The sequence below is a fragment of the Drosophila navojoa genome, chromosome 4 (genome assembly GCF_054131105.1).
Source record: "Drosophila navojoa isolate 15081-1374.11 chromosome 4, UAZ_NAV_1.0, whole genome shotgun sequence".
In the NCBI taxonomy this organism is placed as follows: Eukaryota; Metazoa; Arthropoda; class Insecta; order Diptera; family Drosophilidae; genus Drosophila; species Drosophila navojoa.
This window is the reverse complement of record NC_142892.1, coordinates 19,035,843-19,050,033: the sequence shown is the minus strand read 5'-3', so window position 1 is coordinate 19,050,033 and position 14,191 is coordinate 19,035,843. Positions and strand designations below refer to the sequence as shown.

Sequence of the window (14,191 nt, the reverse complement as noted above, 5' to 3'; positions counted from 1 at the left end):
CTCAAAACAGAGTTGAAAGTCGATGAATACTACTTCCTTTGATGGTGTATTAATAATAAAGCCAGAATTTCTTAAATTAATTATAATAATAAAGACTAGCCAGCCCTAATAGCTATAGTATAAAATCAGTTTTATAACAGGTGAAATTAAAACATATAAATGGATAATCCCTTATCGCAATGCTTTTATCGAGAGGGTGAAATGTACTGTCTGCAACCTTATCGATAATTCGTAGCTCCAAAACGGCCTGCCTCTATCTTTCTCAACGAGAAGCTTCTTATGAAAATATTGTGGAAAATTGTGTTTATTGTGCTAAAATTCGAGCAAACGTATTATTAAATAATGCAATTTGTGTTCATATTATGCCCACCACTGGCAGTTATTTGTAAACGGACGTCCACAGTTTAGCTAAACGTTACAAAATCTGTGTTTTTTGATTGTTCGATTTTTCACACATAAAAAAAAATCAGTGGTAGTGTAAAATCTGCTTATTCGCGAGAGCAAAGACAATTTGAAAACGCGAAAAACTAATTATAAGCACAGATGTCATATTAAGTAAGCAGCAAAATTGCATTTTCGAACATTTCCGCTTGCACCTGGTTTCCGTGGACGTGCTTTGGATCCGTGGATAACAGAGACGCAAAGGTATTGAGACTACAACGAGCACAAGTAGGGATGAGCGCGTGATTGTCTCACGCCCCAAAAAAATTTAATAAAATAAGCATGCCTGTATATAATTTAAGGTCGAACGAAGTAGACGAGTATTAACTATTTTAATAGTACACCAAATTAGTTTGTTCAAGTAACAAATGACATTCATACTTTACACCATATTTCACACTTTAAAGGATTTGGGGCGTGAAAATAATATACCGACAGTCTGTCACGCACACATCTCCTAGTATTGCGCTTCAAAGGTCGGGCGATTGGCAATGTTAAAGGCAAAGGCGTACTCTTTCGCTTCCTCTGATTTTAATTGTTTTTACTTTAATATAGATAGACGCCGTGTGGGGTTGGGCTTCCGCCCCGCTGCGCTTAGCGGCGAACAGAATGGGCGACCCTCTACTGCCTGGCTCTACGGGCCTTGGCAGCGGCGGTACAGCTGCTGCCGCCGGAGGCACAGGCACAACGGGCACGGGCTTGGGCAGCGGCGGCACCAGTGGCACCGAGCGCCCACCCTCGCCGGCCCGTCTCACTCACACATCGGAGAAGCATCCGAAAGTGACGCTCACCGAGCTCAACATGCTGCGCCGCCATAGAGAGCTCTGCGACGTGGTGCTCAATGTGGGCGGACGCAAGATTTTCGCTCATCGCGTCATACTGAGCGCATGCAGCTCCTATTTCTGTGCCATGTTCACCGGCGAGTTGGAGGAGTCGCGCCAAACCGAGGTCACCATACGCGACATCGATGAGAACGCCATGGAGCTATTGATTGATTTCTGTTACACCGCTCACATCATTGTCGAGGAGTCCAACGTACAGACGCTTCTGCCGGCCGCCTGCCTGCTACAGCTCGTAGAGATTCAGGATATTTGCTGCGAGTTTCTCAAGCGCCAACTCGATCCGACCAACTGCCTGGGCATACGCGCCTTCGCCGACACGCACTCCTGCCGTGAGCTACTGCGCATTGCCGACAAGTTTACTCAACACAACTTCCAAGAGGTCATGGAGAGCGAGGAGTTCTTGCTATTGCCCGTTGGCCAGTTGGTCGATATTATCTGCAGCGACGAGCTCAATGTGCGCAGCGAGGAGCAAGTTTTCAATGCAGTCATGTCCTGGCTCAAGTACAACGTCGCTGAGAGGCGACAGCATTTGGCACAGGTGAGTGGGAGCATGGAGTTAAAATTAAACTCTTTCTAATCATGTAATTTATATTAATAGGTGCTTCAGCATGTGCGTTTGCCGCTGCTCTCGCCCAAGTTCCTGGTGGGCACTGTGGGCTCGGACCTCTTGGTGCGCTCCGACGAGGCATGCCGCGATCTGGTCGATGAGGCCAAAAACTACCTGCTCCTACCGCAGGAACGTCCATTGATGCAGGGTCCACGCACCCGTCCACGGAAACCCACACGACGTGGCGAAGTCCTGTTCGCAGTTGGCGGTTGGTGTTCCGGCGATGCCATCGCCTCAGTCGAACGTTTCGATCCCCAGACCAACGACTGGAAAATGGTCGCACCCATGAGCAAACGACGTTGTGGCGTCGGTGTTGCCGTTCTCAATGATCTACTCTATGCTGTTGGCGGGCATGACGGCCAGAGTTACTTGAATAGCATAGAGCGCTACGATCCACAGACCAATCAATGGTCCTGTGATGTGGCGCCCACCACATCGTGCCGCACTAGCGTCGGCGTAGCGGTGCTGGATGGCTTTCTGTATGCGGTGGGCGGCCAGGATGGCGTGCAATGTTTGAATCATGTCGAACGCTATGATCCCAAGGAGAACAAATGGTCCAAGGTGGCACCGATGACCACACGCCGTCTGGGTGTTGCTGTTGCCGTCCTGAGCGGCCATCTCTATGCCATAGGTGGCTCTGATGGCCAGTGCCCGCTCAATACTGTAGAACGATATGACCCAAGGTAATTGTGTTCTTCCAGCAAATTTAACAATGTCTAATATAACATTTGTATATCCAATTCGCATTTAACAGACAAAACAAGTGGGTTGCTGTTAACCCCATGTCCACTCGCCGTAAACACCTTGGCTGCGCCGTATTTAATAATTATATTTATGCTGTTGGCGGTCGCGATGATTGCATGGAGCTGTCCTCTGCGGAGCGCTACAATCCACTAACAAACACCTGGAGTCCGATTGTGGCCATGACCTCACGACGCAGCGGCGTAATTTATAATTTATTATAGACTATTTCAAATCTTTACTAATTTTTCCTTTTATTCAGGTCGGTCTAGCCGTTGTTAATGGACAACTGTATGCTGTGGGCGGCTTTGATGGCTCCGCCTATTTGAAGACCATTGAGGTTTACGATCCAGAGACGAATCAATGGCGCCTTTGCGGCTGCATGAACTATCGCCGTTTGGGCGGCGGCGTTGGCGTTATGCGCGCACCTCAGACTGAGAATTACATGTGGTGCGCAAAATAGTTTTATATAGAGTATTAACCATAAAGTAATTTCATTCTTATCTGCATAACGTTATTTTGCTCCGTTTTTTACACTTTATGCAAACACAAATGAACAAACGCAGGATACGGAAGGATTCGGTCGTCTGATGGGAGCAGAAGCCGACGTCAGCGTTGCCATCTCAAACGCTGCCGCCGCCGCATTTCTACTGAAGGAGCATCAACAAAGAATATACAAATAGATCCACAGCAAACTGCAACAAATCGAAGCCAAATTTTTTCAGCGTTATGATGTCGATGAACATTAAGGACGTAATTGTATAATTGATTGTTAATTGTTTCCACATTTGGTAGCGCGTTAAAAAAGAAAAAATGTTTATTGTATCGCGAGTTTTTAACAAATATTCAAAGTGTTAAATTTAAGCTAACGAACCTACTTACATAAATAACATGAATGGAAAATGTATTTGGCAACAAGTCCTGCATGTTCTATGTAAAAAACAAAAAAAAAACGGTTAAAATTTCCAGGAAATTTCTAACATGCCTTCTCCCTAATATAAATAATCTACAAGTTCTCGAAAAAAACAACACTCACCCACACAAAAACAAAGCATTAAAAATCAAATATAAGTATAGAATTCGATTATATATAATAATTATGTTTATTGTAAAATGCTATGATAAACAAACCAAGAAATATGTATGCGAAAATAAAAACAATAATATTGCATGTAGGGCTAAAAAAAAAAATTGTAATCATAGTTGCATTAAGAATGAGTAAAAACAAAAATAAATAATTTAAGTAAATAAGCCCCAAAAAGAACAGCTTCCTATCAAGCTTAAAAGGATTAAAATTACAATGAAATTTAGATCTTACCTAGCGCATAACTAATTTCAACAGACACAATTAACGACTAACCTGGATACATACATCTATATATCTAATTAATAGGTTTAAACTACTCTCGAAAACACAATTTGTTAAGTGTTTTAACAGCTGCACAGCTCACATGTTGCTAAGGAACCAACTCGAAATAACAAAAAAAAAAGTCGAAAAAAAAAAACGAAAACAATGACAGCTCTAATGGAAGTAGGTTGTTGATTAACAACATAGTTTATTTAATATTCCTTGTTTCGTTGACTCACACACATACATTTATATATACATATACATTATTCATTCATATTTATTTATTCTTATTTTTTTAAAGAATTTTCGTCTCATTATGCGAGTAAATATTGCATAAGATATTATTATTTGAAACGTTGTTAACTTGGTAAACAAATTTGAAGTTTGCTTCCAAACTAGATTAAGAATAGCATTTAACAAAAATAATTTATATATATTAAGATATTGACACACTAAAAAATGCAAATCAAATCAACAGAAAACGTAAATAATTGCACAGTAAAAAAAACACACACACACACGACAAAATAAAAGGTAACACATATAAGATAATAATGAATTACAAATTAAATATATCAGTACCGCATTAAATATACAAAATATTGTATTTTATGTATTTTTTTTATGGGGTCAGAATTTTGAAACAGTTAAATTGTCATCAAATTTTGAATTCTTAGCCCAAGCAGATAGTGATAATGACAAATTAGGTCACCCTAAGCTCATGATTAAGTGAGTCCTTGAACAGGGTCCTAAACTGTTGATGTATTTGTATGCAAAAGAATTTTCATTTCTATGGATAAAATATGATGAATTTGCTTATGCCGATCTGTCATTATAGATGTATTCCATGGACAAACGAAACTCACGTAAAAGGATTTGCATGATTCGGATAGGGCTTTATATTGATTTATATATGTAGATCTGTTTTAGGACCTGACAAAACAAAGGCTGAGACTATGAATGACATCAAGATGGAGCACAAGGAGAGATGGCAGCAAGATAAGCTTATGAGGTAGAAAAAGTGTATGAGAATCATGAAAAACATTAGCAATTAGACCCCAGTAAAAATAACTCTCAGCGAAATCCTAAACGTGTTAAGATTTCACAATCTAAAACCAGTCAGAAATAACTGACCAACGCAGAGAGGCAATTGATTGGCAATATTTGAAAGTCATTTGTAATCAAAAGACCCACAAACATATCCACACCAGCCACCGTCGTCACTGTGACTGTCCACATTGTCCAATATCTTCAGTCAAAGCAAACATGTCAGAGATCATATACACATGTTTGCACATTGGCCAACTAAAGCTTTTAGTCAAAGATTTAATAGACAGGTTCAGAAGTCCATAAAACTGCATAAAAAATTTCACAATCTTAAGCGGCGTATGTATGTGTGTCAGTGACCTCAAAAGGTAAAGCTCGATGGCTAAAGACATCCGACATCTTAAATTTTGGTAAAAATATATTGTGGGCTACATGTATGTACATATTTAATGTAATAATAATAGTTAACTAATTAAAAATTAATATTTCATTGAAATTAGTAAATCATTTGGACGTGTTTTTCGACTTTTTCACTTTAGCTTTAGCCAAGGGCGCTTTTCCTTTCAGTTGCTCTTTCATCTTTCCCAATTTTTTGGTTTTGTTTATCGAATTTTTATCCGTGTTGTTTTTTTGCTTGAGAACTTTTTCGGCTTTTTCAATTTTTTGCAGCTTGACAGAGTTTTTCGGTGTTTCAGGGCGTATTTTAGTTGTTATATCCTCGCGTTCCAGCGGCTTCTTGGAACGCATTTTTGCTTCCGATTTGCTAACCTTTTTCATTTGCAACATGTACTCCGGGACTTCGCCGCCAGAGTTCTTGATGATCTGGGCAATGCTGTAAAATCGAACACAATTAATCAATGTAATAGAGTTTGATATTGCCTTTCATTTACCTTCTTAAATTGGCCGTGTCGTCTTGTGTAAAGAAGGTAACGGCACGTCCGGGACGACCCGCACGACCTGTGCGTCCGATACGATGAATATAGGAAATCTTGCTGGGCGGAAAATCATAGTTGATGACCAGATTGACGCCCTTAAAATCTATGCCACGCCCCATCAGCTCCGTGCAGATGAGCACCCAGATGTGACCCTCACGAAAGGCGCGCACACAATTGTCGCGCTGGTGCTGCGTTCGCTCCGCGTGTATGACATCCACATTGATGCCGTCGTAGAGCAGCTCCTCGAACAGCTGCTTGGCACGTTCCTTGCTCTGCACGAAGACCAGCACGGGTGGCTGCAATCCCTGGCGCACCATCTCGCGCATAGCTAACAGTTTACCGCTCTCGGAGCCGACGAAGAGCAGCTCCTGCTTCACCGTATCCGTGGCACTGTTCTGGACGCCAATGGTGACGCGCACCAGATTTTTGAGATGCCGCAACGCCCACTTGGCTACAGGCACCGTGTAGGTGGCACTGAAGAAGGCAACCCGCTTCTGTGGATTCGTACAAGCGGCATAGATGTCATCCAGCTGCTCCTTGAAGTTGTTCTGGCCCTCCTCCATAAGACGATCCGCTTCGTCTAGCACAAGCCACTCAATCGATTTAAAGTCCAGCAACGGTGGCTGCTGCTGCAGCAGGAAACGCACGCGATTCGGTGTCGAAATCAGTATGTCATACTTCTGCTTGCAGTCGGGTCCATATTGCTGCTTCGCCTCGCTCACCTTGCTTATAAAGTGTGTGCGTAGACCTGTTCCTTTGGTCAACTCCCCGCACTCCCTGTAGATTTGCTGCGCCAGTTCTCGTGTTGGCGCCAGCACCAGTGCGCGTAAACCAGTTGTCTTATGGCAACGCAGGCCGTTTATGATGGGCGTGAGGAAGGCCAACGTTTTACCTGACCCGGTCGGAGCGCAGGCCATCAGCGCTCTATCTTTCAGCAACACTGGCAGTGCCTGCATTTGTATGGGCGTTGGCTGTGCGAATCCGTAGGATGAGAGATTTTCCAGCAGACGTGGCAGTAATTTGTACTCTGAAGAGCGCAGGTCATCAAATAACTTTATAGGCGCTGGCACATCTTTGCCCAGCACTGTTATTAAGTTCTGCTTACGTAGAGCATTAATCTCTTCGACACGTCGCAGTTGCTCTGCCTGCTCCTTTGATAATTGTTTTTTGGCCTTTTTACGTTTGGGAGCGCTCGCGGCTGTACTTGTCCCAGTGTCAGCAAGCAGACGAAAGTCATCAGCTGCAGAGCAATCTTCTCCAGAGTCTGAATCTTCAGCTGGCTTACTAACTGGTTTTGGCTGAGGCGGTGTTTCCTTCGCAGCACTTACGGCGTTTGACTTCGATGGCGGAGCCTGTCAAGCATCGTATTTAGAAATAGTTATCACATAATAAATTACTACATACCGTACGCTTTTTAGTAAATCGTACACCAGCTGTTAATTGCTTAAAAATATCATACGTATCCATTATTTATTACTATTTAAATTGAACCAAATTTAGCGCACGTGCATTTGTTTTGTTTTTACTACAATGCTGCCAGATGCTGTTCATGCGGCAAGTTATCGAGAGTAAACACGAAGCTATCGATAGTTTTGATATGAATGATAGCACGGTAACATAATTTGTATTAAATGTTGATTTAATTTAAAGACATGTTATCTTGAATGAATGCTGCTTTATTTGATTTTCATTCGTTTTTTTAATCACCCTCCTCAGTGTTAACCAGTGTATCAAGCAGTTCCATACGCCGTCGCAATCCCTTTGTATCCTTCTCGCCGCCTCCACGTCCTGGCAGATCTCCTCCCCAATTAAATTTGCTCTCGCCACTTGCCTCTGTATCCAAATAATCATCTCCAAAGTCCACGCACAAGTTATGCATGGCACAAATGCTCTCTACAATAAGCCGCACCTCGTTCAAATCTCGCGCCTCCAACGCATACAAAGTGTGAAAGCGACGAGCTAGGGAGTCCATCACATTGTTAGACAATTGATAGGCGGGCTCCAACAGCGCATTGAAGACGGAATCCTTACGGAAACATTCAGCCTCAATGGGTCGAATCAGATAGGATTTGAGGGGAAAGCATGTGCTGCCAATTAAATAACTGTTCGCCGGCATCGTGCGCGGATTTAAAGCCAATGTTTGTCCGATTGGCGATTCCTCAAACGTGTACTCCTGCTCCAGCTCCACGTAGCAGTCGATGATCTTCTGTTCGCCATTGCAAATTAATTGCAAAACGACAGCTACGTCAGCATGTTCCGATTCCAAAAAAATTTCAAGGCGTTTCAAGGATATAATACCAAATAGCTCCTGGAAACAAGTCAACCGCGGCAACTGTTGAAAGCCCTGCAGCGTGCTCTGCTGTGCCTCCAGAGAATTTGGCCACTTGATGAAGCTCTCATAGTTATCGGAGATGATGTGCCAGAAGCTGCGCACCACCTGCTGGCACAGTGACCAGGGAAATTGAAACTTGCGCGCAATCTCCTCAAAGTGCTCATCCGTGGTCAGTTTCCACAGGGCCAGCGAGAGGGTTGTCTGTGGCGCTGGCGAGCCTGGCAGGGCATTTCGCTGCAGAATCTCCTCCAGAGCCTGCTGGATTTTCTGCAAGATATAATTTGTTTAAGCCTTACATTTTCTACCCCTACTCACTGTACTCACAAGAAACGTTAGCTTGCGCATATGTAGGAAGGATTCAAACTGGGCGTCCACATAGCGATGCAGCAAATTAAGCTCTGCGTATTTCCACTCAAATTTGGGTACCTTGCTTGCTGGTTGTGTGGTTGCGGCTGCTGTCCCTGGGCGATGTGTCCGCTTCAGCTTCCCCTTGACCTGCTCGGCGGCACGTTTTTGCTGCATCAATGCAAAGATCTCCGCCTCGTCATCCTCGCTGGGATCGAGTAACGGAAGAGTCCTGGAAAAGAAGCATGTCTGCTTCGGCTGCTCATCGATGAGCAAATCCTTGGCAATAATCGTGGCTATATTTGCCAAAACCGCTCGTTCTTCCATGCCTTCAACAAAACTTTTGTGTCGGCTAAAGATTTGGGTATGATTTTTCGTTTCCACCCTTAACAATGTTTGACAAGTCCATCAGCTGACAGTATTCAACTGAAAGCTATTATTTCAAATTCAATGCATTTCATGTTTATGTAAAAGCAATCAAAAACATTTAATAAACACATAATAACGATAACTGTATTCATAACACAATAAAACGTAAATTAAATAGAAATTCATTAGCAAATTTTCAAAAATCTACAGCGTTGCCACACTGACACTGTTGCTAGATATTCGATAGTCAAACGAGCTGGGAATCGGTATCGACACTAACCGTTAAATTTGGGCGCTGCAAGGAATACCATGCAAATCACACTCCAACGGCACTGAAAATAAACATATGCAGTGAAAAGTAATTTTCAAATGAGCTATATTTTGTTATTGAATTGCTACTTACCTGAACCAGGTTTCTTGACTTCAAACAGATCCCATGTACACTCATGCAAGGTAGGATTTGCATAGGGGACGCCCGGGAGATTTTGTATTGGAAGAGCTCCAGCACGCAGCTGCTTGATACGTTGGCGCATCGTTGCCAGTATATCCGCATGTTGCTCTGAATAAGCAAGATTGTTGCGCTCACACGGGTCGACGCTTATGTCGTACAGACATTCCTCCAAGAGGGCATTGCAACCGCGCTGCATATCGCCGCAATCGACCTTAGCGTCTATCATAATGTTTTTCATGCGATGCTGCGTAAGGCGTTGCTGGTCAAAGCGGGCAAGTGCTCTCGAGGCAAGCGAATTGCGGACCTCCACCACATAACGACTGGCGCGAGGATCAAGGTCATCGAGTTCACGCTGCGTCAGTTGCTGATCGTACTGTCCCGCCAAGGTTGTTCCGTTCACATACTTCCAATGACCCAACAGCAGCGAGCTCATGCTCCACACATCGTCGAGACTGTGCAAAATTTCGCGTGGCACATGTGGTGCTTCTTTTGGGCCCGACAACTGGGGCCACAAATCAATGCCATCCAGCTGCAACGAGTCGGGCAGCTCTATGCCTGCAGCATGCGCCAATGTGGGCAGGAAATCTCCAACATAAATCGGCTGCGTGAATACACTGCTGCGCGCTTTGAGCAAGGGACTCCAGATAGCGCCGGCCACTCGCAAGCCACCCTCCCAGGGTGAATTCTTCTGACCCTTGAGCGGCCAATTGGAGCCCGTGTTGGCGAACATGCCCACCGAAGGCGCCCCATTGTCTGAGTAGAAGATCACAATGCTGTTCTCCAGCTGATCGGCACGCGCCAATGCGCCTATCACACGACCCACGCTCTGATCCAGCTTCGAAACCATAGCTGTTTAAATATAATTCATTATCAACATTAATTAATTATTAATTACCCTCTTAGCTTGCCTGCATATTTCCTGTGATTCGGATCCTTGATGTGGGTGAACTTTTGCAGCTCCTCCTCGGGCACCTGCAGTGGATCATTGTCGTTGCCCGTGTGCACGGCCAGGTGATTGATCATGAGGAATAGCGGCTGCTGCTTAGCAGCAGTCTCTTGTATCACACGCTCCGCCTCATTGGTCAACAGATCCGTCACATAAACGCCACGATCTGCACACTCCACCTCCATGTTTCGCCTAAAATCATAGCCCATTATGTAAGTCTTGTCCGGCATCTGCGAGCGGCGCTGATAGTAATCAATGTATGCACCCCAATAGCCATAATGATAATCGAAGCCTCGATGCGTGGGCGTGAACTCCGGCCTGGCGAAGCCCAAATGCCATTTGCCCACCAGATTCGTTGAGTAGCCCGCCGCCCGAAAGATCTCGGGCATCAACGTGGTGTTCAACTTCAAGGACCAGGGCTCCTGATTGCTAATTACAAAATGCTGCGTGCCTGAGAGTTAAGTATATGAATACACATACATACATATATATAGTCAGAGATTAATTAATACGCATTTACAAACTCACCTGTGTGTATTGGGTATTTTCCACTTAGCAGTGCGCCGCGAGATGGAGTGCACATGGCCGGCGCATAGAGGCGATCCAGTAGACGTCCATGGAAGGCCAGTGCATCAATATTGGGCGTTAGAAACTCACGTCCGCCGCGTATGCTCAGATCGTCGAAGCCCTACAATTCGCATTTGATGAATGTTAATTATCTATATGCCGTTGACCTACTCCGATCTATAGAGATTTTCTCATCTCCATTACCATATCGTCGGCCATTATGATGATTATATTGGGCAATTTGCTGCCAGTTCTTGTCGTGTTTGTCTCGTGGTCGAACGCTCTAACCCATCCGAGATTAAGCAATAGTAAAAGTGCTGATAAGATGACGACGCGCATTTTGATGAATGAATGATAATATGAAAAATATTTAAATGCCGCTCCAAAAACCGTTCGATGCGGCTGCTCAAAAACGACTGATACAAGCATTATCTATACAGCCGTTGCTTGTGCCGCTGCTGCTGCTACTGCTGCGACTTCTGCTGCGACTTCTGCTGCTCTTGCTGCTGCAGCAGAGACACTGATCAAACACCGCTCAGGCACAACTTAACAATTAGCAGTCCACTGTATACCTCACCGCGTTTTTGTCATTATAATGTCAAGTGGCAGTTAAGCAACGGCGGCTCTCGAACCTAACAAACCTGAAATTTTTATTGAAATTGATAAATAAAAAATGCTGTATCAATTAGAGCAGCTCGACGGCATTAGAATGCAAAATGTGTGGCGAACTTTTGGGGCTATAAGTTAAAGAATACGGAAAGCAAACATGGGCTTACGTAAATATCGACTGATAGCCTAAAAGTAACGTGTGCTAGACCAGCAAATACCCTGTAGAGAGAGACAGAGAGAGTGAGAGAGAGAGAGAGAGAGAGAGGCGCAAGCAATAATAAAATTATATTTGATCGCTTATTTTCTTATCTGCAATCAGGCAGATTGTTGATTTAATTGCTTGCTCATTATTTTATTCCAGTTTAATTTATTTATATATTCATTATTTAATTGCCCTTTTAATGGATCAACGAATTTCAAGTATTTCTGTTTACATGCTGAAGCATTAAATTAATTTGAGCCTCTTCACAAGCTGCCGCAGTCTTCGATAATCACTTTCTTCGAGGTCTTGCCGGAGTTGGAGCCCAACGTCTCCACCTTGGCAATAATATCCATGCCCTCCACAACTTTGCCGAAGACAACGTGCTTGTTGTCCAGCCAATTAGTCTTCCCAGTGCATATGAAGAACTGCGAGCCGTTGGTGTTACGTCCGGCATTTGCCATGGACAGAATGCCCGGACCCGTGTGCTTCAATGTAAAGTTCTCGTCGGCAAACTTATTGCCGTAAATCGAACGACCCCCGGTGCCATTCTGATTGGTAAAATCGCCGCCTTGACACATAAAGCCCGGTATGACGCGATGGAACGGGCAGCCCTTGTAGCCGTAGCCCTTCTCCCCAGTGCACAGAGCGCGAAAGTTTTCAGCTGTCTTGGGCACTACGTCTGAACGTAACTCCATCACAATGCGTCCAAGTTTTTCGCCCCCGGCGTTGATGTCAAAGTAAACACGTGGCAACGACATATTTTTTTGATTAGCTAAATTAAATATATAAAACAGCGTTTGTGAAATAAATATTAAAAATAAAATTCTGCCAAATTACATGAAAATTATCTGCGAGGTTTTTTACCTATTTTATTTTTTGTTAGTTGTGTTCCGTAGCGTGACGAAAATTGAACTGAGAAATCAGAAATTGAATGGCTTACTATTTCCTTTAGATGTGAGTCTCTAGGGATATTTCCTGATAAGAAATCGATAACTGTATTTTGGGGTATTTTATGCTCGCTGTCAGTCAGACTAACCCCATCTGATATTTTCAAATTTTGAATAAATATTCTCGTCATTTTGTCAAAAAGAAACCCTTTCGAAACTGATGGAATCGGTGGAGCAGGATGGCGAGCAGGTCAATCGGGACGACTTAATCCTACAGCAGCAGCGTGAAATCGAGCGGGAGGTGAGTGCTGCCATTCATTCACATTCTGAGATGATTAATCACTTTCGTGCCAATCGATTATAGATCAGCGATTCAACACCTTTGGTCAGCGACCAATTGCCGTTGACCTGCTTGACCGCCGAGTACGATGGGGATGCGGTTTTCACGGCCAAGATTCAGACCTTGGCTAGCAAATATAAGTATATGCGAAGAACTCGTCCCGACGGCAACTGCTTCTTCAGAGCCTTTGCCTACTCCTATCTGGAGTGGTTGATCTCGAATAAAGCTGCCTACGACAAGTTTCGCTCGATTGCAGAGACCTCGAAGGATAAACTGATTCAATTGGGATTTCCAAGCTTCACGTTGGAAGATTTTCATGGAACTGTAAGTCTATAGCTGCACACACACAGAAGCACTATATGATCCGTTGAAAATATATTGCAGTTTATGGAAGTTATTAATAGAGTTAATCCGCACAATCCTGGTGGAGTCGAGAAGAATCAGAACGAGCTTCACACCATCTTCAACGAACAAGGCTATTCGGATTATGTGATTGTCTATTTACGTCTGATGACCTCCGGCAAACTGCAGGAGGATGCCGAATTCTATCAGCACTTCATCGAGGGTGACATGACCATTGAAGAGTTTCGCCATCAGGAAGTGGAGCCAATGTTCAAGGAATCGGATCACATACACATCATCGCACTCTCCTCTGCCCTCGGTGTGGGCGTGCGTGTCGAATATCTGGACAGAGCCGAGGGCGGCACTGTCAAGGCACACGACTTTCCCGAGGGAGCTCAGCCTATGGTTTTTCTTATCTACAGACCTGGACACTATGATATACTCTATCCGAACTGAATTCGGCTAGCTCGACAATTACTTGCTGGCAATTGAAATCAAATTACCTATTCGTTTACAGGGGTTTCCAAATCAAACAACAAAACAGAGGAGTTAGTTAAAATAAATAAGTGGGAGCATAATTTTGTTGTACCTGAATATGGCTTAGGGCAGTATGATAATAGGATTTAAGCTTTTGCCATATCAACATATAGATATACAATTATATATGTCTATATATATATGGGTTTATCAAATTAGTATTATACAACTTTATAATACAACTTTATAATACTAGAAACATAGAAAGTTTTCCTCTTTCTTCCTTTCGAATAGGAGAATTACGAAAAATTCGCTTCTAATTATACATAGATTAAGTTTGACTAGCTTTATATTTAGGTA

General features: G+C 43.6%; 6 protein-coding genes across 8 annotated transcripts; 2 read left to right on the top strand and 4 right to left on the bottom strand.

Annotated features, from left to right (window-relative positions):
* The first annotated feature begins 203 nt into the window (after positions 1-203).
* Positions 204-3,660, top strand: dbo (Kelch-like protein diablo). Of its 2 annotated transcripts, none has more exons than XM_018101930.3 (6): positions 204-645; positions 997-1,821; positions 1,882-2,573; positions 2,645-2,834; positions 2,894-3,081; positions 3,198-3,660. In XM_018101930.3, the coding sequence occupies exons 2-6, from the start codon at positions 1,051-1,053 to the stop codon at positions 3,220-3,222; spliced, it is 1,866 nt and encodes a 621-aa protein (XP_017957419.1). In that variant the 5' UTR covers positions 204-645; positions 997-1,050; the 3' UTR covers positions 3,223-3,660. The 2 variants fall into 2 exon arrangements, with proteins under 2 accessions (XP_017957419.1, XP_089115619.1); XM_089259493.1 differs by lacking the exon at positions 204-645 and adding an exon at positions 764-917.
* A 1,771-nt stretch (positions 3,661-5,431) lies between these two features.
* On the bottom strand, positions 5,432-7,630 carry ais (DExD-box helicase 52). Its single transcript, XM_018102731.3, has 3 exons — positions 7,369-7,630; positions 5,920-7,316; positions 5,432-5,861 (listed from the first exon to the last, which is right to left on the bottom strand). Exons 1-3 carry the CDS (start codon positions 7,429-7,431, stop codon positions 5,534-5,536), a joined length of 1,788 nt encoding a protein of 595 aa, XP_017958220.1. The 5' UTR covers positions 7,432-7,630; the 3' UTR covers positions 5,432-5,533.
* Positions 7,401-9,093, bottom strand: LOC108652589 (uncharacterized). The gene is made up of 2 exons (XM_018102810.3): positions 8,621-9,093; positions 7,401-8,563 (listed from the first exon to the last, which is right to left on the bottom strand). Exons 1-2 carry the CDS (start codon positions 8,966-8,968, stop codon positions 7,664-7,666), a joined length of 1,248 nt encoding a protein of 415 aa, XP_017958299.1. The 5' UTR covers positions 8,969-9,093; the 3' UTR covers positions 7,401-7,663.
* Positions 9,094-9,096: 3 nt separating this feature from the next.
* On the bottom strand, positions 9,097-11,463 carry LOC108652441 (arylsulfatase B). The gene is made up of 5 exons (XM_018102629.3): positions 11,179-11,463; positions 10,936-11,095; positions 10,370-10,858; positions 9,414-10,310; positions 9,097-9,342 (listed from the first exon to the last, which is right to left on the bottom strand). Exons 1-5 carry the CDS (start codon positions 11,401-11,403, stop codon positions 9,293-9,295), a joined length of 1,821 nt encoding a protein of 606 aa, XP_017958118.1. The 5' UTR covers positions 11,404-11,463; the 3' UTR covers positions 9,097-9,292.
* A 466-nt stretch (positions 11,464-11,929) lies between these two features.
* Positions 11,930-12,863, bottom strand: LOC108652555 (peptidyl-prolyl cis-trans isomerase). 2 transcript variants are annotated; one of them, XM_089259509.1, is made up of 2 exons: positions 12,650-12,863; positions 11,930-12,557 (listed from the first exon to the last, which is right to left on the bottom strand). In XM_089259509.1, exons 1-2 carry the CDS (start codon positions 12,861-12,863, stop codon positions 12,049-12,051), a joined length of 723 nt encoding a protein of 240 aa, XP_089115635.1. In that variant the 3' UTR covers positions 11,930-12,048. The 2 variants fall into 2 exon arrangements, with proteins under 2 accessions (XP_089115635.1, XP_030241314.1); XM_030385454.2 differs by lacking the exon at positions 12,650-12,863.
* LOC108652554 (ubiquitin thioesterase otubain-like) lies at positions 12,811-13,932 on the top strand. Its single transcript, XM_018102765.3, has 3 exons — positions 12,811-12,973; positions 13,037-13,336; positions 13,397-13,932. Exons 1-3 carry the CDS (start codon positions 12,893-12,895, stop codon positions 13,808-13,810), a joined length of 795 nt encoding a protein of 264 aa, XP_017958254.1. The 5' UTR covers positions 12,811-12,892; the 3' UTR covers positions 13,811-13,932.
* Positions 13,933-14,191: the final 259 nt, after the last annotated feature.